Source organism: Carassius carassius, chromosome 7 (assembly GCF_963082965.1).
Source record: "Carassius carassius chromosome 7, fCarCar2.1, whole genome shotgun sequence".
NCBI lineage: Eukaryota > Metazoa > Chordata > Actinopteri > Cypriniformes > Cyprinidae > Carassius > Carassius carassius.
In genome coordinates this window covers 38,719,404-38,742,852 of record NC_081761.1, presented here as the reverse complement: position 1 = coordinate 38,742,852, position 23,449 = coordinate 38,719,404, and the positions used below count along the sequence as shown (strand labels likewise).

Genomic DNA, 23,449 nt, shown 5'->3' with positions numbered 1-23,449 from the left:
GGGGTCTACAAGTGCCATTGAAAGAGCTAAAGTCTTTCAGAAACAGTTTCTTTGGGAATTCCTTCAAAAAGCCTACAGAAATACATAGCTAAAACATACTGTTAACACTTTCCTAAGATGTTGCTGAAATGGACATTTCTTTTAGGTGAGTAGATTTAGTTTTACTCTGTTCCCGTGTGTGGTGAATGTTTTTGTGACATACTGAAGTGGGATTAGGAGCCAGACTTCTGGGAATATGTGTGTCAGAGACCGTAAGAGCGTTATATGTGTGTGTTTGTTTGAAAGAGTATTCTCGTCCAGATACGTGAGAGCGTGTACACAGCAAAGTATCACGTTCATTGTACTCCAACTCGACACACACACTCACAAACACAGCCGTTGATAATAAGAATGATATCGTCCTGAAATGATTGTAAAATACTGTGTTTGTTTTTCTCCATAAAAAGTGAACTACACACACGCATCCAGTACTGTCCAGACACACCTACAGAGATTTTTTTGTCTGATGTGCCATTTTCCAGATCTTATCATAAATCGCTTTAAAGCCCACCTTCTTTGAAAGCAGTAGAGGCCAGTGCAAACATGTCCCTCACAAAAAGTCTTCTGTCTGAAGAGGAATACAGTCTTCAGCATGCTGCGTCCATTATTTCTGACTCGTCACAGAAGCAGTTTGGCTTGTATTCAAACAGTAGTCCTTTTTAAACATCTTTCTTTAAATGTTGTGCAAAATGCAATTTAGAAGAATAAGAGCTTATGTAAATATGACCGTTTATGATTACAGCCACAGGAAGGTTCAGCAATCCCTCGTAGTTTGTCAAAGTAGCACTCATAGTTTCAATTTCACGATAGCAATAATGATGTACAGATTTGATCTTAAACTGATAAACTCTTAAACTGTATGTAGAAGTAGGCTAAGTTTAGCGAACATTAACAACACCCACATGAAAAAATAATATAGGAATTTATAGTAAATAGTGTTTGTGAACCGTACTATAGAGAAGTACTTGAATTGATTTGTTGTAATTCTATAGTTGCTATGGTAATAGAACCATACTAATATAAACAAATTACCCAATAGTGTACTAAGATTTCTGCCGCTGTAGGGTAAAATACACTACAGTTTACTGTACAGGGGCGTAGCCATCTTTTCAGAAGTTGGGGGGAATATATATATATATATATATATATATATATATATATATATATATATATATATATATATTTTTCTGCCATTACAATATAATATAAAACATTACAATATTACATTTCTGTAATCTATATAGCCTACCAGTCAACAGTTTTATAACAGTCAAATTTTTAATGTTTTTAAAGAAGTCTCTTCTGCTCACCAAACCTGAATATATTTGATCCAGAATACAGCGAAAGCAGTAATATTGTAAAATATATTTACTATTTAAAATAACTGTTTTCTATTTGTATATATTTTAAATTGTATTTTATTCCTGTGATCCAAGCTGTATTTCCAGCATCATTCCTCCAGTCTTCAGTGTCTCATCCTTCAGAAATCATTCTTAATTTGCTGATTTGCTGATTATCAATATTTAAAACACATGAGTAAATTTTTTTCAGTATTCTTTGATGAATAGAACGATTCAAAGATCAGCATTTATTTGAAATAAAAATCTTTTGCAACATTATACACTATATCATTCAAAAGCTTACTGTCAGTATAATTTTTATTTTTTTGAAATTTTTTTTGGAAATTAATACTTTTATTTAGCAAGGATTCTTTAAAGTTATCAAAAGTGATGATAAAGACATTTATATTTATATTTATTACAAGAGATTTCTATTTCAAATAAATGCTGCTCTTCTGAACTGTCTATTCATCAAAGAAACCTGAAAAACTTCTACTCAGCTGTTTTCAACATTATCATAATAAGAGTTTTTTTTCTTTTCTTTTCTTTTTTTAGCAGCAAATCAGAATATCAGAATTATTTCTGAAAGATCGTGTGACTGGAGTAATGATGCAAAAAAATTCAGCTTTGGAATCTCAATAAATAACATTTTGAAATATATTAAAATAGAAAACCGCTATTGTCAATTAGTACTGCATTGTGCATATACTTTATCACCTGCTGAAGATTTTTTTGGACTTGGAAAAAAACGAAAAACAACTTTTCGTACAGCGATAGTTGGACGCTGTTGCACATACAGTGTAAGGAGTTTCCTGGTATGACACTCTGCGCGAGAGCGCCCTCCGTCTTCGAGTATGAATGAAACACACACTGCAGGAGAGTTTAGCGCTCCGTGATGTTCATCTCGCCTTCTCGGTCTGAAAAAAACATCAGGTCATTCGCAAACAATCCTGTCTCTTTGAGTTTAAAACTATATTTATTCACACCAGCTCTTGAAAACCTCTATACGAACACACTTGCCCGAAAAAGTGCGGGGGACGAATTTACGTGATGATAAAAGTGGGGGGGACACGTCCCCCGTGTAATCTATGCCCCTGTTACTGTAGTAAAAACTAAAGTTTATCAGTTCACTAATACTAATTTGCGGTAGCATTCATTAACAAAGTGTAAATACTATAATATATACAGTATATTACACTTTACTATAGTAAGGTTCAAAAACACTATAGTATTTACTATTAATTACTGAAGTATTTTTTTTTTCATGTGGGAAATTTGGCAAAAATCAGCAATATGCTTAACATATTACAGTTTGGTGGGACTCTCTGCTTCTCTTTCTTTTGTAAGATTAAAATCCTTTCATCCACACAAAATAGGTTAAGTATTCAGTTCTAAAATAATTTATCCAGAAGAGAATATAAATAAGTGAGGCGATTAAAAGGAATAACCTTAACTTTTAAATATTGAGGACCTGCGAAATCTTCATTTGATGAATCTACGATTTGACTGCAAATTGCATGCACATTCAATGATGTTATACAGCCATATTTTAACAACTAATTTTTAAAACAGTAAGTCATTTTATATATCATTATTTTACATTGTTTTCCTGTCACCTCCAGGTCTCTTTCTGCCATCATGCAGTGGATGTGCCAGTGGATATACATTTGTTAAAAGGAAATGTGTTGGTAATTATGACTTTATTTATGAATTATGTTGTTTGAATAGTAAACGTCTGTATCCCAGATAGCACACATATGTCTGCAAGATGTTTGTTAAAGATCTCTTGATCTTTCAGATGTCAGTTTTACATTCATTCTAAATCAGAGCATGATTAATGAGGATAGATCACCCATTCAATTGATACTTTAATGGATAATTACATTTGTAAAGGACTCTACCAATCAATCTCTTGTTCTCCTTATGTTTCTTTATGTGTGTATAACACAATTCAGCAGCAGATGAAGACTGAAGCCAGGATGTGGTTTTCCAAAAAATCTTTACTCCAATTTCAGTTTAATAAGAAATAACTGGTCACATAAATCACTATTTACATCATATTACTCACTTACATTACACTGCTCCTTTACATTACACTGCTCCTTTACATTACTCTGCTCCTTTACATTACACTGCTCCTTTACATTACACTGCTCCTTTACATTACACTGCTCCTTTACATTACTCTGCTCCTTTACATTACTCTGCTCCTTTACATTGCTCTGCTCCTTTACATTACTCTGCTCCTTTACATTGCTCTGCTCCTTTACATTGCTCTGCTCCTTTACATTACTCTGCTCCTGTACATTACTCTGCTCCTTTACATTGCTCTGCTTCCTTACATTACACCGCCCCTTTACATTGCTCTGCTCCTTTACATTACACTGCTCCTTTACATTACTCTGCTCCTTTACATTACTCTGCTCCTTTACATTGCTCTGCTTCCTTACATTACACTGCTCCTTTACATTGCTCTGCTCCTTTACATTACACTGCTCCTTTACATTACTCTGCTCCTTTACATTGCTCTGCTTCCTTACATTACACTGCTCCTTTACATTGCTCTGCTCCTTTACGTTACACTGCTTCCTTACATTACTCTGCTCCTTTACATTACACTGCTCCTTTACATTACTCTGCTCCTTTACATTACTCTGCTCCTTTACATTACTCTGCTCCTTTACATTACACTGCTCCTTTACATTACTCTGCTCCTTTACATTACACTGCTTCCTTACATTACTCTGCTCCTTTACATTACTCTGCTCCTTTACATTACACTGCTTCCTTACATTACTCTGCTCCTTTACATTACTCTGCTCCTTTACATTACACTGCTTCCTTACATTACTCTGCTCCTTTACATTACTCTGCTCCTTTACATTACACTGCTCCTTTACATTACTCTGCTCCTTTACATTGCTCTGCTTCCTTACATTACACTGCTCCTTTACATTGCTCTGCTCCTTTACATTACACTGCTCCTTTACATTACTCTGCTCCTTTACATTACTCTGCTCCTTTACATTGCTCTGCTTCCTTACATTACACTGCTCCTTTACATTGCTCTGCTCCTTTACATTACACTGCTCCTTTACATTACTCTGCTCCTTTACATTGCTCTGCTCCTTTACATTACTCTGCTCCTTTACATTGCTCTGCTTCCTTACATTACACTGCTCCTTTACATTGCTCTGCTCCTTTACATTACACTGCTCCTTTACATTACTCTGCTCCTTTACATTACACTGCTTCCTTACATTACTCTGCTCCTTTACATTACACTGCTCCTTTACATTACACTGCTCCTTTACATTACTCTGCTCCTTTACATTACACTGCTCCTTTACATTACTCTGCTCCTTTACATTACACTGCTTCCTTACATTACTCTGCTCCTTTACATTACTCTGCTCCTTTACATTACTCTGCTCCTTTACATTGCTCTGCTCCTTTACATTACTCTGCTCCTTTACATTGCTCTGCTCCTTTACATTACTCTGCTCCTTTACATTGCTCTGCTTCCTTACATTACACTGCTCCTTTACATTGCTCTGCTCCTTTACATTACACTGCTCCTTTACATTACTCTGCTCCTTTACATTACACTGCTTCCTTACATTACTCTGCTCCTTTACATTACACTGCTCCTTTACATTACTCCGCTCCTTTACATTACTCTGCTCCTTTACATTACACTGCTCCTTTACATTACACTGCTCCTTTACATTGCTCTGCTCCTTTACATTACACTGCTCCTTTACATTGCTCTGCTCCTTTACATTACACTACTTCCTTACATTTCTCTGCTCCTTTACATTACACTGCTCCTTTACATTGCTCTGCTCCTTTACATTACACTACTTCCTTACATTTCTCTGCTCCTTTACATTACACTGCTTCCTTACATTACACTGCTCCTTTACATTACACTGCTCCTTTACATTGCTCTGCTCCTTTACATTACACTTCTTCCTTACATTACACTGCTCCTTTACATTACACTGCTCCTTTACATTGCTCTGCTCCTTTACATTACACTGCTCCTTTACATTACTCTGCTTCCTTACATTGCTCTGCTTCCTTACATTACACTGCTCCTTTACATTACACTGCTCCTTTACATTACTCTGCTCCTTTACATTACACTGCTTCCTTACATTACACTGCTCCTTTACATTACACTGCTCCTTTACATTACTCTGCTCCTTTACATTACTCTGCTCCTTTACATTACACTACTTCCTTACATTACACTGCTCCTTTACATTACACTGCTTCCTTACATTACACTGCTCCTTTACATTACACTGCTCCTTTACATTACACTGCTCCTTTACATTACTCTGCTTCCTTACATTGCTCTGCTTCCTTACATTACTCTGCTCCTTTACATTACTCTGCCCCTTTACATTACACTGCTCCTTTACATTACTCTGCTCTTTTACATTACACTGCTCCTTTACATTACACTGCTCCTTTACATTACACTGCTTCCTTACATTACACTGCTCCTTTACATTACTCTGCTTCCTTACATTGCTCTGCTTCCTTACATTACACTGCTCCTTTACATTACACTGCTCCTTTACATTACACTGCTTCCTTACATTACACTGCTCCTTTACATTACACTGCTCCTTTACATTGCTCTGCTCCCTTACATTACACTGCTCCTTTACATTACTCTGCTCCTTTACATTACACTGCTCCTTTACATTACACTGCTCCTTTACATTGCTCTGCTTCCTTACATTACACTGCTCCTTTACATTACTCTGCTCCTTTACATTACACTGCTCATTTACATTACTCTGCTCCTTTACATTACACTGCTCCTTTACAGTACTCTGCTCCTTTACATTACACTGCTCCTTTACATTACACTGCTCCTTTACATTACACTGCTTCCTTACATTACACTGCTCCTTTACATTACTCTGCTTTCTTTACATTGCTCTGCTTCCTTACATTACACTGCTCCTTTACATTACACTGCTCCTTTACATTACACTGCTTCCTTACATTACACTGCTCCTTTACATTACACTGCTCCTTTACATTGCTCTGCTCCTTTACATTACACTGCTCCTTTACATTACTCTGCTCCTTTACATTACACTGCTTCCTTACATTACACTGCTCCTTTACATTACACTGCTCCTTTACATTGCTCTGCTCCTTTACATTACACTGCTCCTTTACATTACTCTGCTCCTTTACATTACACTGCTCCTTTACATTACACTGCTCCTTTACATTACTCTGCTCCTTTACATTACACTGCTCCTTTACATTAGATTGCTTACTTGCATTACTACAATATTACCTGAGAAGGAAAGAGAGAGGAGGGGATAGACAGAGGGAGAAATAGACGGAGAGAGGGCAAGGCCCCGAGAAGAGAGCTCCAGCAAAGGAAAGAGTCAGTAAGGAACAGCCAGAAGAGAGAAAAGAACTAGAGCAACATTTACAGTCGTCTTTTATCCCTTCCTTGACCATGTGACTGAAACCCAAATGTGAGACATTAAAACAGTACATTTCAAATGACTCTTACAAGTCAGTTCTTTTTAGTGAATAAAAAAAGGACACTGAACGACTAGTGTAGGCAAGTTCAAATCATTCTTAAGGGCCAGATCACTTCAAAAATAATCATGAGGTACCAGTTTGGGTGATCTTTCACTGAATGAACACTGTCAGAACGTTTGTACTTAAAGCAATTAATTTTGTCTGGTGTGACTGGAACTTTTTTAAAGAGTTTTAAATGGCTTGATGGGAGGCTTTTTGTGATGGAGTAAAGAATAGATACTTGTGAATAGATTTATGGATGCATGAAGAGAATTATACAGATCTTGTTTTTTCTTTTTCTTGACCAGGTCTGTTCTTGGTGTCTAGTGAATCTTGTAAATGTTACATTGGATTTGAACAAAGAAACAACAGCTGAGCACTTTATTTGTTTCAGCACAATATGTTTCTGTCTGTATGTCACTCACACAAGGGAATTTGGGTAACTGTAGTTCTCTTTTAACTTTGTAATGATGTTTCCTTTCTGATTTTCTTACAGATATAGATGAGTGTGTGACAAATCCGGGTCTGTGTGGTGATCACGCTCAGTGTTTCAATACACCTGGAAGTTACTACTGCAACTGTAATGAAGGATTTCGATCAGAAACAGCCAATTTCACAGCAACATCGGGGGAGTGTAGGGGTACGAGAGAGGATTATGGGATAAAAGAGTCCACGACTATGATTTAAATACTGTAACTAATATCAGCTGCTTCCCCCAACAGATATCAATGAGTGTATTGAGAAAACACGTGAATGCATAGGTGATATGAAGTGTGTGAACACCATCGGCTCCTTCGTGTGCGTCTGTCCACCTGGATTTCATGAACCAACAACAGGCCCAGGATGTGAAGGTGAGCAGCTTCACTCATAGTGTTTTTCTCCTTTGGCTGTTAATCAAACCAAAGAACATCTTTACAATTCAGAAATCACCTTTTTTCATTAAAGGTCTGTGTTTACCTTCCAGAAATTAGGTTTGTTTACCATTAGTGCCATGTTGTTAAAACTGTGTTGTAGCCGCACTGGGTTGTACATAATAATTAACTCAAATGATATAGGGAATTTGGGTAATTAATCAGGAATATGATAAATATATATATATCATATTACAGTTGCATTAAAATTATTGAAGATGAAAAATAGGTCAATTGTATATATTAATAACTCATCACAAGGCACTGTAATTTACTCATTAATATTTTAATATTCTATTCTTCATATCAATTATTGTGATATATTTTACTAGAAATTAATGTAAATCAAACGTGGTTCATCCAGCAAACGGCCGTAAGATTCACTTATTAATTCTCAGTAACGCTATCACTTCTTATAATTCCAGGACAAATAGTCTCTGGCCATGAAACCATTCTCCTGTCCTTATAAAATTTATATTACTTAAAGTAACAAATCAGCTTTGTAGCTAAGATCGGCATTTCATTGACTTCGTAACATGAGCAACTTAGACAGACAATCTGGAGTATATGGAATTTAATAATTGAACTAATAATACATCAACTACGATTTATACAGAGTAAATACGCGTACGACAATATAGACAGTATACTTTGTACAAGACATAACGGAATCCAAATGAGGGAGAGGGAGAGAATGAGAGTGAAAGAGGATAAATGAGAGAATACAGTTATGTAAACCAACAGACATTAACCCTTGAGAGACAACCTAGAAATCAAATTATAGACAACTTAAACAGCATTTAAGATTTCCATAGAGAATGATACTTGCAAGTGTTTCTCTTTGTGTATGCGAAAGCAGCGTGGGCGTGTAGCGTGCGTCAATCTGGGCTTGTCCTCTCTGTGTCCGGGCTGCTGCGGAATCGCGCGATATTTGAAAGTTCAAAGAAAGCAATGTTTCAGAGTTCGTCTTCCTCGTGTGGAGAGACGAATAGGTGAATAAACTTAGTAAAGAAAATAAACAAAACAACGAAAATGAAAGCTTCCGAAGGAGTCATGAGAATGGCTGTCCTCTCAGCCCCTGTGCTGAGGCCGCGCGGACGGACGAGCAGCGCGTACGAGAAGAACGAGGACCAGAGAAGAGAGAGAGCTGGACCTTCCGGGGTCAGCTCTTATGGCTTGAAAAGGTTCACGCCTCTGTTTGCGTGAACAACCAATGAACGTCCGCGATCTGAAGCGGGAAAAGGTTCCTTTGTCTCTGTGGAAACACCCACCCTAATAAATTAGGGTTTATCAGATTTCAACAGTGATATCCTAGCACGTTCATAATTCCAGATTAATACATTTTTCATTAATTTGCTTTAGATAAATGAGTTCGTCAAAGCATGACGATTACACAGACACCAAAAGTGACATATATAAATGATCAAAACATGAAGTTATGTTTTAAATGCAGAATTATACACATTTAAATTTTGATTAACACATGATACAATTGCAGATACTCCAATTTGATATGGGGAGACATCTAAGCACAAAAAGAGATACATTCTATACCTTTAAAATTCATTGAGAAAATAACAGGGTACTATTCTCTTTCTAAGAGTTAGCTTTCCTGTCCTGTTTGTTAGGTCATAAAGTTTTATGACTTCTGAAGGAGTTGGGTTACAGCTCATGATTCTATTTGAGAACATTAAAATTAGGAGAAACATTTCCAAATCATAAGTATCAACTTATACTCTTCACATAACAAGGATTAACCATTTTTATGCAATACACAATCCTATTCAAAATACACATTATTAAGGATTTACATGATGAGTGTAAGATAAAACATTTGTGGGTGTGTGTGTGCGTGTGCGTGGGTGTGTGTAAGTTGAAAGGAGAGTTAATTTCTCCTTTGAGGCTGCTCACGTGACTTTGGAATGTCTCATCCTGTGTCGTAAATAATTTAAATCCAGCCAGCCAGGCTGGGGCCAGGCCAGGCATTTACTGTAAAGAGGTTTCATTTGTATGCCTGAGTTTAAAATCTAAAGTGTTAGGTTTGCATTGTTTTAGATTCAACGAACCGTGATTCATTAGTTCAGAACCCATGAATCGATGACCTGCATATCCGTTACAGTGTTTATATCTATAAATAAAAAGGCCTGTATAGATAAAAACACAGGGATTTTTATACATTATGTTGGCTTTCTCCCAAAGCCCCGGTTAATTCCTGACCCTGATTATAACCATCCAATATCCATGTGATGCATTTGACAGTTTTAAGCATATAAGTTCACAGAATCAGTTCTTGCCACCAGCTCAGAGGAAGAAAAAGCAATTATATGCCATGAAACTATGTGTGCTACTTCTCAACATTATTTTCAATATGACTTTGCATGCAAGTACCGTTAATTTATCACCTAGCCAATGAAAACATAATATTTGCCTTTGCAAAACATGTTTAAACATCTGATAGAAAGGATGTTTATTTTTTTTTTATTATTATTATTATTATTCCAGAAATAGATCAAGGTGAGTTGCATTATGACATGTTGCATCTCATGCAGTGAGCTCTGATGTTTGACAAAAGTTTTAGATCATCTTGGGTTTGTCATAGAAAAAGAGACTTTGCAAACAGAACGAGTTGCCTCGACATAACCTCATCTGGCTGATGCAATCATTAACAAAGTTCACTTAGATGTTTGCACATGAAGCCGATAAATTGTGTTTCCCAGCGTCTCTCGCTAACTGCTATCATTTAACTACTTTACATGTGAACACGCTTGTCTCTGTGTGTGTGTGTGTGTGTGTCGGCTGCAGATGTGGATGAGTGTGTGTCCTCAGTGTGTGAAGTTCACAGCAATTGCACTAACACACTTGGCAGCTTCCACTGCATCTGTACCCCAGGGTTTCTCAAACATGAGAACGGCTCCTGTACAGGTGAGCATCTGTCCTGCTGCTGCTAATGATGGAGAATGATACTGACGCCAGTGTGTTTGGGTGCTGAACACAACCATTGTAGCATGCTGTGTGTGTCTGTTGTCACGTCCAACTATAACATCTCATTACATTACAGTTCAATCAGTTATTATCTGTTCGTAAAATCTGTGAAAAATTATAACAATTAAAAAGTAACTATTTCCTATATAAATACAATGCAAAATGTAATTATTTGTCATAACTCCTGTCTTCAGTGTAACATGACCTTCAGAAATAACTCTAATATGTGGATTTGCTGCTCAAGAAACATTTCTGGTCATTATCAATGTTGAAAACAGTTGTGCTGCCCAATTCAAGACTACTAGAAGGCAGAAGTGGGACTTTTCAAGTCACAAACGAGTCTCAAGTTAATTCCCAAGTCCTCAAACACTTAAAGTTAATGAAATAATGAAGCGACCATTTAAATGATGATTGTGCGTTAGTGATGAACACCTGCTGTTATTGAGAATTACAGATGATCAGATGTTGATGTTTTATTGGTTAAAATGATGCCACCATCATGGAGATCAGTGTTTGATGAAGTCATGGCCTAGCGGTTAGAGAGTTTGACTCCTAACCCAAGGGTTGTGGGTTTGAGTCTCGGGCTGGCAATACCACGACTGAGGTGCTCTTGAGCAAGACACCGAACCCACAACTGCTCTCAGGACGCTGCTGCATAAATGATGCCCACTGCTCCGGGTGTGTGTTCACAGTGTGTGTGTGTTCACTGCTCTGTGTGTTTGGATGGGTTTAAATGCAGAGCACGAATTCTGAGTATGGGTCACCATACTTGGCTGAATGTCACGTCACTTAATTTAGTTGGCCTTTTCACCCTTTTAATAATTCAAAGTAATTTGCTTCTAAACAATTGCCATGTTGTTTCACAGCAAACATTTGTGCTTTGCTGAATCAAACCTTGAAGTAGTAGATGAGATTACACTTTCTGATTATAACTCATGATGAATGAAGTTTATGAGGTGGTGACTCTTTAGTATATTGACTGGCATTCAACTATTACTGAAAAAAAGTCCCACTAAACAAATAACAGAGTAATACTTCAGTGTTGAAAAAAAAAGAACTCTACCGGCTCAGGCTTTTAGACATGAACACTTAATATACAATCATCAACAGTGGTGACATTTTTTCCTACTGCAGTGCAGAATGGTAATTTTTACTATGGTTTTACCAAGCATGCATTGCAGCATGAAGCAGTTGGTTGATTGTTACCATTGTTGAGATGATGGATGTTGATGACTCATCATATAAATAACAGCTAATAGCTGCTCACTGCATAATACTGATCTCTCTGTGTCACAACACCTCACACATTGCTACATAGAAACATCAAACAGAAAATCAAGAATCAAGAGCCCAACTAGAGCAAACACTGATCTCCATGTTGGTGACATAATTTTAACCAATCAAACATCAACATCTGATCCTCTGTATTTCTCAATAACAGCACTTGTTCACCACTAAAGCACAATTATCCTCTTTGAGGACTTGGGATTTGACTTGAAGACTTGTCTGTGACTTGAAAAGGTCAAGTTTGCCCATCCTGATTTAAATTCTAACAATATTAAATAAATAAAACAATATAATAATAGGAATCGACATTCATACGTCTTCTCTCTCTCACAGACAAAGATGAATGTAAAGATGTTCCAGATGTTTGTGGCACAAACGCCAACTGCTCCAATCATCAGGGCAGCTACAGCTGTAAATGCCACGAGGGTTACAGTAACTATGGCAATAGCCAATCAAAATGCACTGGTGAGCGTTCAGTTTGTATGTGCATATCAGTGTTCATGGTGTAGCTGCTACTGTGTGAAACAATGAACTGTTTTGTTGCGGTGTGCAGAGATGAGCTGCGACCACTTTGAGTCTGACACAGAGGACACGCCTGTAAAGGTAGAATGACTCCTCATGATTATTTTGCTAGAACTTAGTGAACAATTAGTCTTCAGAGTTTGGTTTCTGTGTTTCTTCTAGTTGAAGACTTTACTGGCGCTGTTGAGGAGCAGCTGTGAGTCTCTGCGTGGCCCAAACGGCCATCAGACAGGAGAGCAGTTACTGGAGGTGAAACAAACAGCCCTCTTGCTCTTTCTGCTTGCTTCTGCATTTCTCAGTTTGACCGGGAATATTCCTCTAAATCTCACTGTTTGACAGAATTTGTTTACTTTCACCGACGAGCTGCTGTCGGGTGGAAACATTGCTGACGGGAAGATGCTGAATCATTGTCTGGACGCGGTGGAGAACAGCATGCGTCTGATTGGACCTCAGCTGAAAGACCCTGTGACCAGGATGGAGACGCACAACACCAGTGAGAAACAACATGCATTACACATATTCATTGTGTTTCTGGTCTTCAATCAGTGAAAATATTTTAAAAGATCTAAACATTCCTAAATCAAATACTTTACTTTAGATGCGATGTGTAAAATTACGTTCATAAAACCTGCAGAAACTCTGATTACACTGAAATACTGTTGTGTAAATTTTGTTTTATTATGAACACAGATTTTCACACATTTGTAATTGTTGTTTAAGACTGAAATCAGTTCTGTACAGACATGTGCGGTGTATTCACTGATGCGATATATCACGGTAATTAATATGCACAATATTGTTATCCTGGGCACTTCTAAATCCCGTGAATAATTATATATATTACAAATTATTCAGACATTGGAATGCATTTTAAGAATACTATTCCCATCAGCTGGTCAAAATGCACAACACTGCTGTATGATGCTTAAAAGACACAAGTGGCTCTGATGTAAAAAAAACAAAAAAAAAACACATGGGGAACATGTGAGAGACGTTCTGAATGAAAACACATTCACTCTCTGACAGCAGATGGAGCTAAACTGCAGAAAAATAGCAGCCTTTACTCTGGAAACCCCATAAATAAAGCAGCTGTGCTACTTTCTAAAATGTATTTAAATAGCCATTCAAAATTGTGGATTTGCAATGGTGTTCATCACAGTCAAATACTTAAATGTTTAGACTTAATAGGCTATTTATTTTCTAACTTTTTTTTTTTCATTTTAATCTGGACTACAACATGCCCTAGAGTTTAGATTCTTTATTGTTAATTCACACTTTACATTAGGGCTTCATTAGTTAACATTAGATAATTAATTAGTTAACATAAACTGCCAATGAAAAATTATTCTGAACATTCATTAATCTTAGATATTCCAATATTTAATAAGACATTGTTAAAATCAAAAGATGCAACTGTGTTATTTAATGACATAGCATGAACTAAGACTCTAAAGTGCTAAAGTGCTCATTGTGAATGTTAATGGTTAACTAATGACATCTTCTTGTAAAGTAATAACTATTGGTCTTTATAGTTCTTTTGCACATTAATCTGTGTAAAACTTTTAACTTTATATTTTTCTGTATTGATTTATTGTATTTAAATGTTCAGTTATTTTTGTTATACTGTATTATGACCCCTATTTGAAACTTACTTTCAATACCATGATTATACCGTGATAAAAGCAAGGGTAATTAATCGCAACAGGAAAATTTGATACCGGCATATCCCTAGTTCTGTGTGATCATGTGATTGACAGTTGCTGAGGTTGCAGTCATGCGGGGTCAGACTCCGCCCAGTGGGCGTGTCACTCTGAGCACAGACTCCGCCCTCTTCAGCACCAGCTGGGAAACAGTTGTAGGCAAATCATATCCAGGTACAAATAAACATGTGCACATATATGTACCAATGAAACCATCAGCACTTTCATGAGGAGATGTGAATGTTCTCTTGTTCACAGGTTTTGCGTTCGCGGCTCTGGTCAGTTATAAAGATCTGAACTCATCCAGTGATCTGCTCCACAAGATGAGCAATGAGAGATCAGACGATAAAGAGACAAGTGTCACTTATCAACTCAACTCTAAAGTGGTGACAGCCGTCGTCAGTAATGCAGAAACCAAGCAGCTGTCAGAGTCGGTGACGCTCGTCTTTAGACACGTGGAGGTGAAGATACTGACAGATCAGCTTATGACCAGCACAAGATCTCACTGGAGACACACACATTTCATTTTCAGAAAATCTAACATTCATGTATTTTTTTTTCCGTTTTCTGAACTGTCAATCAATATTCAGGAAAGAGTCGAGTCTGAAGGCATGGCTTACTCTTGTGTGTACTGGGATGAGATTGAGGGGGCGTGGTCTGGGCGGGGCTGTAAGGAGTCGTGGTCTAACAGCACTCATACAGTGTGTTCCTGCTCTCATCTCAGTAGTTTCGCTGTGCTCATGGCTCTCTATCCTGTCAAGGTACATCTGTGAGCCAGAAACAGGGGTTTAACATATTTAATTCAGATTCTAGATTAAATGTTGATGATTTTCCCTCTTCCTCTACTCCAGGACTCGTTTGATTTGGTGTTGATCACACAAGTGGGTTTGGCTCTGTCTCTGGTCTGTTTGTTTCTCTGTATTCTGACGTTCAAGTTCTGCCGCTCCATCCAAGGAACCCGAACCAGCATTCATCTCCATCTGAGCATTTGTCTCTTCATTGCAGACCTCGTATTCCTCTGTGGGATCACCAGTACTCACAATCAGGTGTGTCTGAGTGCAAAAACTACAGCTAACAGGAAACATTAACAGAAGTCTGGCCAACATTTCGGAAAGGTTCTCTCAAAGTTACAAACAAACATTCTTCCAGTAACTTTAATAGAACATGTGTTCAAAGTTATATGCTCTTGAATTATGGTCTCAAAACATAAGCACAAAAACAACTTTAATTAATTCATGGATTGTTTACCTGAAACAGTTGTTGGTGGATGTTACTAGATATTAGTGGTCGACCGATATATCGCCAAGGCCGATGTATTTCTCATTTGCCATCAGCATTAAGGAAATACGTATTTATATAATTTAAACCAATCTTTGAATGGCTGATGAACATTTAATTTGCAAACTTACTCAAATCCATCTTTGAGATCTTGTGAAGATTGTTAATTTTTATCCAGCTTGATCATGTGTTCTCTGCATGACGGTCGGTCTTTGTGACCTGAACGCTTTAAACATTTTAAACTCATTATTTCATATTATGCTGTGCTTTATGCATTTGCCCACTGTCATATTCATGTCATTTTTTCTGTGTGCTGTTTGTTAAATCAGTGTTACCCTGGCTTTATTTGAAAAATATCTTTCCCAATGGACATAAACTTCCCAGAATACTGAGTGCCCTGTTGGTTACAGTGTTTACTTACTTTATAAAGAGATACTCCACTGCAAAATGACCATCTAATTAAACCTTTTGACGAGTCCGTCTGCTTGGGTGTGGTAGACGGTTGTCTGTAGCTGCTTTATCCAGAGCAGCCGGCAGATCTCAGTCATTATTCGGGTCACAAATGGGGTTCCCTGATTGGTCAGGATCTCCGCTGGGATGCCGACTCAGCTAAAGAAAAGGTACAGCTTACTTGCGATGTTCTTGGGAGTGGCCTTCCTGAGGGGCACTGCTTCCGGGTACTGGGTGGCGTAGTCGACGATCATCAGGGTGTGCTTGTGTCCCCGGGCTGACTTTGGCAACGGCCCTACCACATCCATCCAGATGCACTCAAACGGCACCTCTATGATGGGCAGCGGAATGAGTGGTGTGGGGTGAGGCGGTCTCGGGGAGGTCTTCTGGCAGATGGGGCACGTCTGAAAAAAAACCACTTTACCTCGGCTTCTAGGCCGGGCCAATGGAATCGAGCCCAGATGCGTTAAGTGGTATTAGCCATGCCGAGATGCCCTGCCAAGGGATGGGCATGCGCTAGCTGCAATATGGTCTCAGTCTTGGGATTAGGATTTTGGGAAGGGGACTTCCCACCATCTTTCCCGCTATCCGAGGCCAAGAGAAGGGGCAGCAGAGTTTTTTTCTGCGCGCTGGCCCCAGCGGCCCCCCGTGGGCTGGTAGGCTGCGTGGTGGCGGCCAACAGAGTCTCAAATCCTGCCCAGTCCCTCCCTAGCAGAACCGGCCCTGGCAGATCCTTTACCATCCCAACTTCTATGGGACAGTTTCCAGGGGATGCTGAATTAGTTACACGGCGGGCTGGCACCTGCCGCGTGTCACCATAGATGCAGGCTATCAGCAGCAGGGACTCATGACCTCCACCAGACGTTGCAGGGGTCCTTCCGTTTTAAGGGGAGGAGCAGCCGCCGAACTGGAAAAAAAGGAGGTCTGGAAAGGAGAGGGGAAGGCATGCTAGTCTCTAGCATAGAGGAGTCTCACCACCTTCACCATGCCTTGAACGGCTTATCTGGCCATCGCCGAACGAGCCGCAGCTGTGGCCGATCAGCCTGTGACGAGCGGGTACAGGTGCTCCCTGTCCATTTCCAGGGCAACGCTGATAGTTGGTTGGGACTCTCGTCACACTATTTATGTATTTGTGAAAAATACATTATCATCTAAAGTATGTTTATTTTACACATTAAATTTTTCGGCTATCGGCTGAAGTTTTCCAAGATATCTGCATCGGCTGTCAAAAAAATCCAATATCGGTCGACTACTACTACATTTTTTAGAATGTTTAGAAAACATTCAAAAGTAACATTACTGTAATGTTTGCAAAATGGTAAGAATTTAATGTAAATATTTGCGTAACCAAGAAATAAAGGATTTTTTTTTTAATTAGGAAGAATCAAAAAATAATTAAAAAAATAATTTACTGGTATTGTGTGAATAACATTGTGGATGTAATCCACAAAAATATAACTGTAATCTGATTATGAGCATTTTAAAATGTATATAATCTAATAATGAGTATTTAATGTAGATTACATGTAATCAGTTACTACGCAGCCCATTTACTTTGAGAAACCTGAGGATGACCTGACGTGTGTTTCTCTCTCAGGTAGCGTGTGGGATTGTGGCCGGTCTGCTTCATTTCTTCTTCTTGTCTGCGTTCTGCTGGATGCTGCTGGAGGGGGTTCAGCTCTACCGGATGGTTGTGCTGGTGTTTCACACCACATTAAAGCATCTCTACATGTGTGCGGTGGGATACGGAGTCCCTCTCATCATCGTCACCATCTCTGCCATCGCCTTCCCAGCAGGATATGGGACCAGTAGACAGTGAGTGTCTGCATCCAGCACTGTTTATATGTAGAAGTGTGTCTGCAGAAGGCATTATATAACTTTGGTATGCATTTTGATCTCAAAGTACGCTGGTACAATTTGTCTAAATTATGCAAACATCTGGTGACACCTCTGTTCATGTGCAGTATTCAAAACAATCAACAGCAAAAGAATGAAGAGTTCCACCCGTCAGAGCCAATTTGGGTTTTTCTGTTAAATAATTACTGTGCGTTTAATGTCTCTCCAAGCTGGCTCTGTTTGTGTGTGCACTGAGATGAGGAAACACCTGACATAACAACACGCGCCTTGCATCTTACATTCTATAAACTGTAATAAAGACTGTAATGTCGATTAGCAATTGATTATAAATATACTTAATTATTAAAATACCAGAGGTGGTTTTAAGAACACATATAAACATTGCCACAATAGAGAGTTTATTGTCTTAATGTTCTTTTTGAATGTCATCATTCAAAGTGTTTCTGTCGTCTTTTGTTCAGTTACAGCAAAATATAATTCATATCTAGGCTTCAGAAACACTCCTTCAGCCGCCTCATGGTCAAACATCAATTTAGGAGCTGTAAATCCAGTTTAATCATTCACAGAGTCTGAGATGTAATGCCGTTCCAGTCACAATCTGTTATCATCATAATGACTTTCATGGGTGGGTGACATGTTTCTGTGCCTGCAGTGACCGTAAATGACAGAATAGGAGGAAGAGACACAAGCAAGATCTTATCAGGATTCATCTGTTATAAAATTAAACTTTCTGTGGAAGAGCAAAGAAAGTCAGTAGGGCATGAAGATTATTATCATTAACTAAAACGAAATCTAAACCCTTGAAAATATAGTCTTGAAAAATAACCGTTAACTGAAATAAAATATAAGAAAGTTAAACGTTTTATTTCCACTAGTAGCATTTTTCATTTTCATTTAAATTAACTTATACTAAAACCGAAATCAGTATTAATAAAAACGTATATAGAAATACTCAAATTATAAACAATTACAAAAGAAAGTGTCAAATTATTAATGCAAACCATATTTAAAAAACGAAATAAATGAAAAAAAAAACACATTTACTTAAATCTTTAAAATGAAAATATAAAAATAAAAACGATCTTTAATAGTATATAAAGGACATCAAAATAGCTCTGGATGGTACAGGTTTTAATAGAGTCGGAGGTAATGTGAATGAGGGATGAGCGAGTCTTTTGTATGTCGTATTCATCATCTTATCCTGATGTGTGTTGCAGCTGCTGGCTCTCTCTCGATCATTACTTCATCTTGAGTTTCTTCGTGCCCGTCTGCATCGTCATTAGCCTCAATTGTTTCTTCTTCATCATCACTGTCTGGAAACTGGCCCAGAAGTTCTCCAGCCTCAATCCAGACCTCTCCAGCCTCCACAAGATCAGGTCTGAGTGTGTTCTTATCCCCAAACTGATTCAGGCATGTTTTCCTCCTGTCAGTGGTTTTGATGAAGTATATTTGGTGTGTAGGAGTTTCACGGTGACCGCTGTGGCTCAGTTGTGTGTTCTCGGAGGAACGTGGGTCTTCGGCTTCTTCCTCTTCCAGGAGGACGGGACTGAAGTCATGTTGTACCTCTTCACGATTTTAAACAGCCTGCAGGGGGCGTTCATCTTCATCATGCACTGCCTGCTGTCCAAACCGGTATCTAAGACACATCATGACTCAGAAACCACATGGTGACACACTCACGTATGCTAACAGGGGGTTGTTTTAGATCTAACTTCTCAGTGGTTTAAAGTAATAGTTCACCTAAAAATAAAAATTCTGATATTATTTAGTCACACTTTTCCAACCACAAGGAGAAATTTACAAAGTATCTCACTCGTGGTTGTCTATATGATGGCAGTTCATGACATTCTTCAAGCTTTAAGAAAAATTATGCAGAAGCACCACAGCAATCTGAATGAGTGGTTTACCGATATTTGCCGTTTTTAAATTATCGGCATTGACCGATAAAATTTTGCTGTTGGCCGATAAGTGTTACAAGCAGCTTTTATTTAGGAAGCGACTAAACCTTTTGACAGTGCTAGGATTGACAGTGCTGAGCATAATGTTTAAATCCTTGATTTACTGTGCTGTGCTGTATCCAATTTTTATATTCAGTTTGTATCCAAGTTATATTTACTTCATGCATATTCCCAGTGCTTTATTGGGGTGAACTGTTGGTTACAGCATTTACTTCCTTTTTATTCATGATTTAAACCATTTCTTTATTTGTGACAAATACTACATTAGGATTATTACAGATTTATGTTTGGTCAAGTTCAAGTTATTAGTTTCTGATACAATCTTTTTACAATTTACAAAATTAATAAAAACTGTAAATTTCAGTCGTTCATTGTTATGCATGTTATTTACATAGTGTAACATCATATATGTGACCCTGGGGCACAAAACTAGTCTAAAATCTCTGGGGTATATTTGTAGCTAGAGCCAAAAACACACGGTGAGGGTCAAAATTATTGATTTTTCTTTTATGCCAGAAATCATTCGGATATTAAGGAAAGATCATGTTCCATGAAGATATTTAGTAAATTTCCTATCATAAATATATCAAAACCTAATTTTTGATTCGTAATATGCATTTTCTAAGAACTTCATTTGGATGATTTTCTCAATATTTAAATTTTGTTGCTCCCTCAGATTCCAGATTTTCAAACAGTTGAATCTCAGACAAATATTGTCCTCCTAGCAAACCACACGTCAATGGAAAGCTTGTTTATTCAACTTTAAGATGTTGTATAAATCTCAGTTTTGAAAAATGTACACTTAAGACTTGGTTTTGTTGTCCAGGGTCACATATATCATATTATATTATGCCACCCTGCTTTCTAATATATCGGCATCAGCCAAAAAAAGAAATCCATATTGGTTGTCCATTAGTCTGAATGCATATGATTGGAGCTGCTCAGAAATACCTGTAATTTATTTAGCCAAAAATAATTTAGTTTGCATCCCTTCAGGTCAGGACGGAGTATTACACCCTGTTTGTCCGAATGTGTCCACATAAGAAGAAAGTGGAATACAGTACCAGCAGCAGTCAGGTGTGTTAATGTGTGTGTGTGTGTGTGAGAGAGAGTGTTTCAGACATTAAAGCAGTGTTTCTGGTTCTTCAGCTTCTTCATTCTTCCTCTGACTCTTACAGAGACCTCTACGGAGCGAGAACAGCACAGGAGAGTCCAAGATATAAAGCACTTGTCGTATTCTGATTTTACCAACCCTTAAACACTTGAACATTTGTGTAAAAATTAAGATTATCCACAAAGCTTCAGTTTGACAGGAGGTCGTCAATTCGTCCTCCTTATTCCTGTCCAATCAGAAGATCTGAAAACTGCTGAACTTTAGAAAGAATACTGATATTGGATCATCATATATATATATATATATATATATATATATATATATATGCTTTATTTACAGTTATAAGCTTGTCATCTGAACGGCTAAAATGGTTCACAACACTAAATTAACAAAATAGTGCTTTGGCTTTTGCGTGTTGTCTGTTGTGCAAGAAGAAAATCTGAAATGTATATAATGCAGCAGGTAAAATGATAAAATGATATGTTTTATTGTGTTGATGGCTATCTTGGTTTGATTTTGTCACAAACACTAGAAAGAGAAATGAAATTATAACTGTAGTCTTGTTTGTGATGGCTTTAAAATACATAAATGATCTCATCAGAAAGGCTGTTATTGTAAAACTTAATGATAAACATGTTTGTATACTAATATTTCCTGAATTTATTTTGTTTTTAAAATGTATTTTTTAAAAGATTTCATTTTCCTGTAATTACGCTGATAATCGAACCAAAAACATCTTTACTGAGGAACGGTGTTGATTTATTTATTTGCTTTTTAGCTTTAATATTTCTACTCAGTAGTTATTTTGGTTTTGTGAATTAACTGTAACAACCAAGTTTGATATTAATTAGTAACTGAAATTAATAATTTAATTATTAAGATCTGGTATTATTATTCTTAAATAACTCGAAGATTGCTAAGTTGTTAAACGTGATATTTTTCAATGCAAATACAGAGAGAATTAATGAATACACAAATAAAACTGAGTGAAAGTGAGTGAAAGTGCTGGGATTTCTGGGAAACTCTGAAAAGGACAACAAAAACGTGGGGAAAACCGGAGAGAAGCTTCTTGAAAAGCTGAAATGAACATTTAAGAGAGAGATGGACAGAGACTCCGAGGGTGCGAGGTGACTGAGGAAATCAATGTGTCTTTAAAAGATTACAGAGATCACATCTCTTTCGTAATATGGAGCTGAAATTGACTTTTCTGGACGAGTAGATAGTTTCACTTTCATCTGCTGACATTTAAGTGTCGTCAACTGATTGTTCTGTGATTTTCTGTCTCCCCCTTCAGGTCGAAGCCAAGCAACGCACATATTTTGACATCAATGTGCACGTTTTTCTGTTTTTGGACGACAAACGTAGACTGAATGAAAATGTTCTTTGATAATGTAAATGTTCTTACTCTCTGTAAAATGAAAGTGTTAAAATAAGTAACTTACAATATTGTTATTAAAATTTACATTAAATACAAATTCAGTCATATTAAAAATATTTTATGGCATGATAAGGCACTTACGTAAAAAGTCGGGTTTTTATGTGTAGTTAACAGATTACACTACTTTGCCCATCACCATATTGATCAAATAACAATCTATAAAGGTGCAAATCGCGTTCACTTACACATATGTGAGAATCGAGATATTTCCTGATATATTAAGCATATTTGGGAATGTTTTGAATAAAAAGGAAAACTAAATAAATAAAACCTAAGCCTATATCAGATATACAGTGCTAAAATGCATAAACCTGCAAATAGCATTAACTGTACTCTTAGACTTAGAAAGCAGCTGTTTATGGTTTCTAACATGGAGCTGAAGTGGGCACTTCTTGTGGGTGAGCAGATTTGACTTCGACTTATTTGTGAAGTACTGAAGATGTGCAGATGTTCAGATCATTTCTAGAAACAGAGCCTATGTTTCAGAGACAGTTAGAAAATAACTGGGTTTCTGTGTAACAAAGACTGCTCTTGAAGCTCAACCAGCTGTTAAAAATCTGAAACATGAACAATGCCTCTTTGTTTTGAACCAACAACCAGTACAGGACTGTTAATGATTAGAAAATGATTGGTAAATGTGTGAAATATATATATATATATATATACTTATTTTCTTTACACTCATATATAACTTTTATGTATACGCCATTAATACATAAAACCACTAGAACAAAAGAAACACACACACAAAAAAAAACACACACACAAGTATGTCTGTCATGTTATGAAAGAAGAGGTTTTCGCAAATACTGTCAGTTCATTTTGCCATCCGTGAAATGGGGCTTAAACCTTCAATACAATCATGCTATTAGCAAAAATTCAAGGTATTTATCCTTCAGCAATACTCGCACTTTAAGATCACAGTCTAATAATGACACATGTTTGGAATGAAGCCACTTTTGAAATACAAGCCAAAATTCAGAGTATAATAAAGTTCACTCTGGAAGA

At 37.3% G+C, this 23,449-nt stretch overlaps 1 protein-coding gene across 1 annotated transcript; it reads left to right on the top strand.

Moving 5' to 3' along the window:
* The first annotated feature begins 46 nt into the window (after nucleotides 1–46).
* Nucleotides 47–21,288, top strand: LOC132144192 (adhesion G protein-coupled receptor E2-like). Its single transcript, XM_059554961.1, has 18 exons — nucleotides 47–145; nucleotides 3,002–3,067; nucleotides 7,441–7,584; nucleotides 7,667–7,795; nucleotides 10,658–10,777; nucleotides 12,458–12,589; nucleotides 12,678–12,727; nucleotides 12,809–12,895; nucleotides 12,986–13,139; nucleotides 14,404–14,520; nucleotides 14,605–14,807; nucleotides 14,937–15,107; nucleotides 15,198–15,392; nucleotides 17,672–17,889; nucleotides 19,149–19,307; nucleotides 19,392–19,563; nucleotides 20,886–20,966; nucleotides 21,068–21,288. Exons 1-18 carry the CDS (start codon nucleotides 118–120, stop codon nucleotides 21,110–21,112), a joined length of 2,271 nt encoding a protein of 756 aa, XP_059410944.1. The 5' UTR covers nucleotides 47–117; the 3' UTR covers nucleotides 21,113–21,288.
* The last annotated feature ends 2,161 nt before the right edge of the window (nucleotides 21,289–23,449 follow it).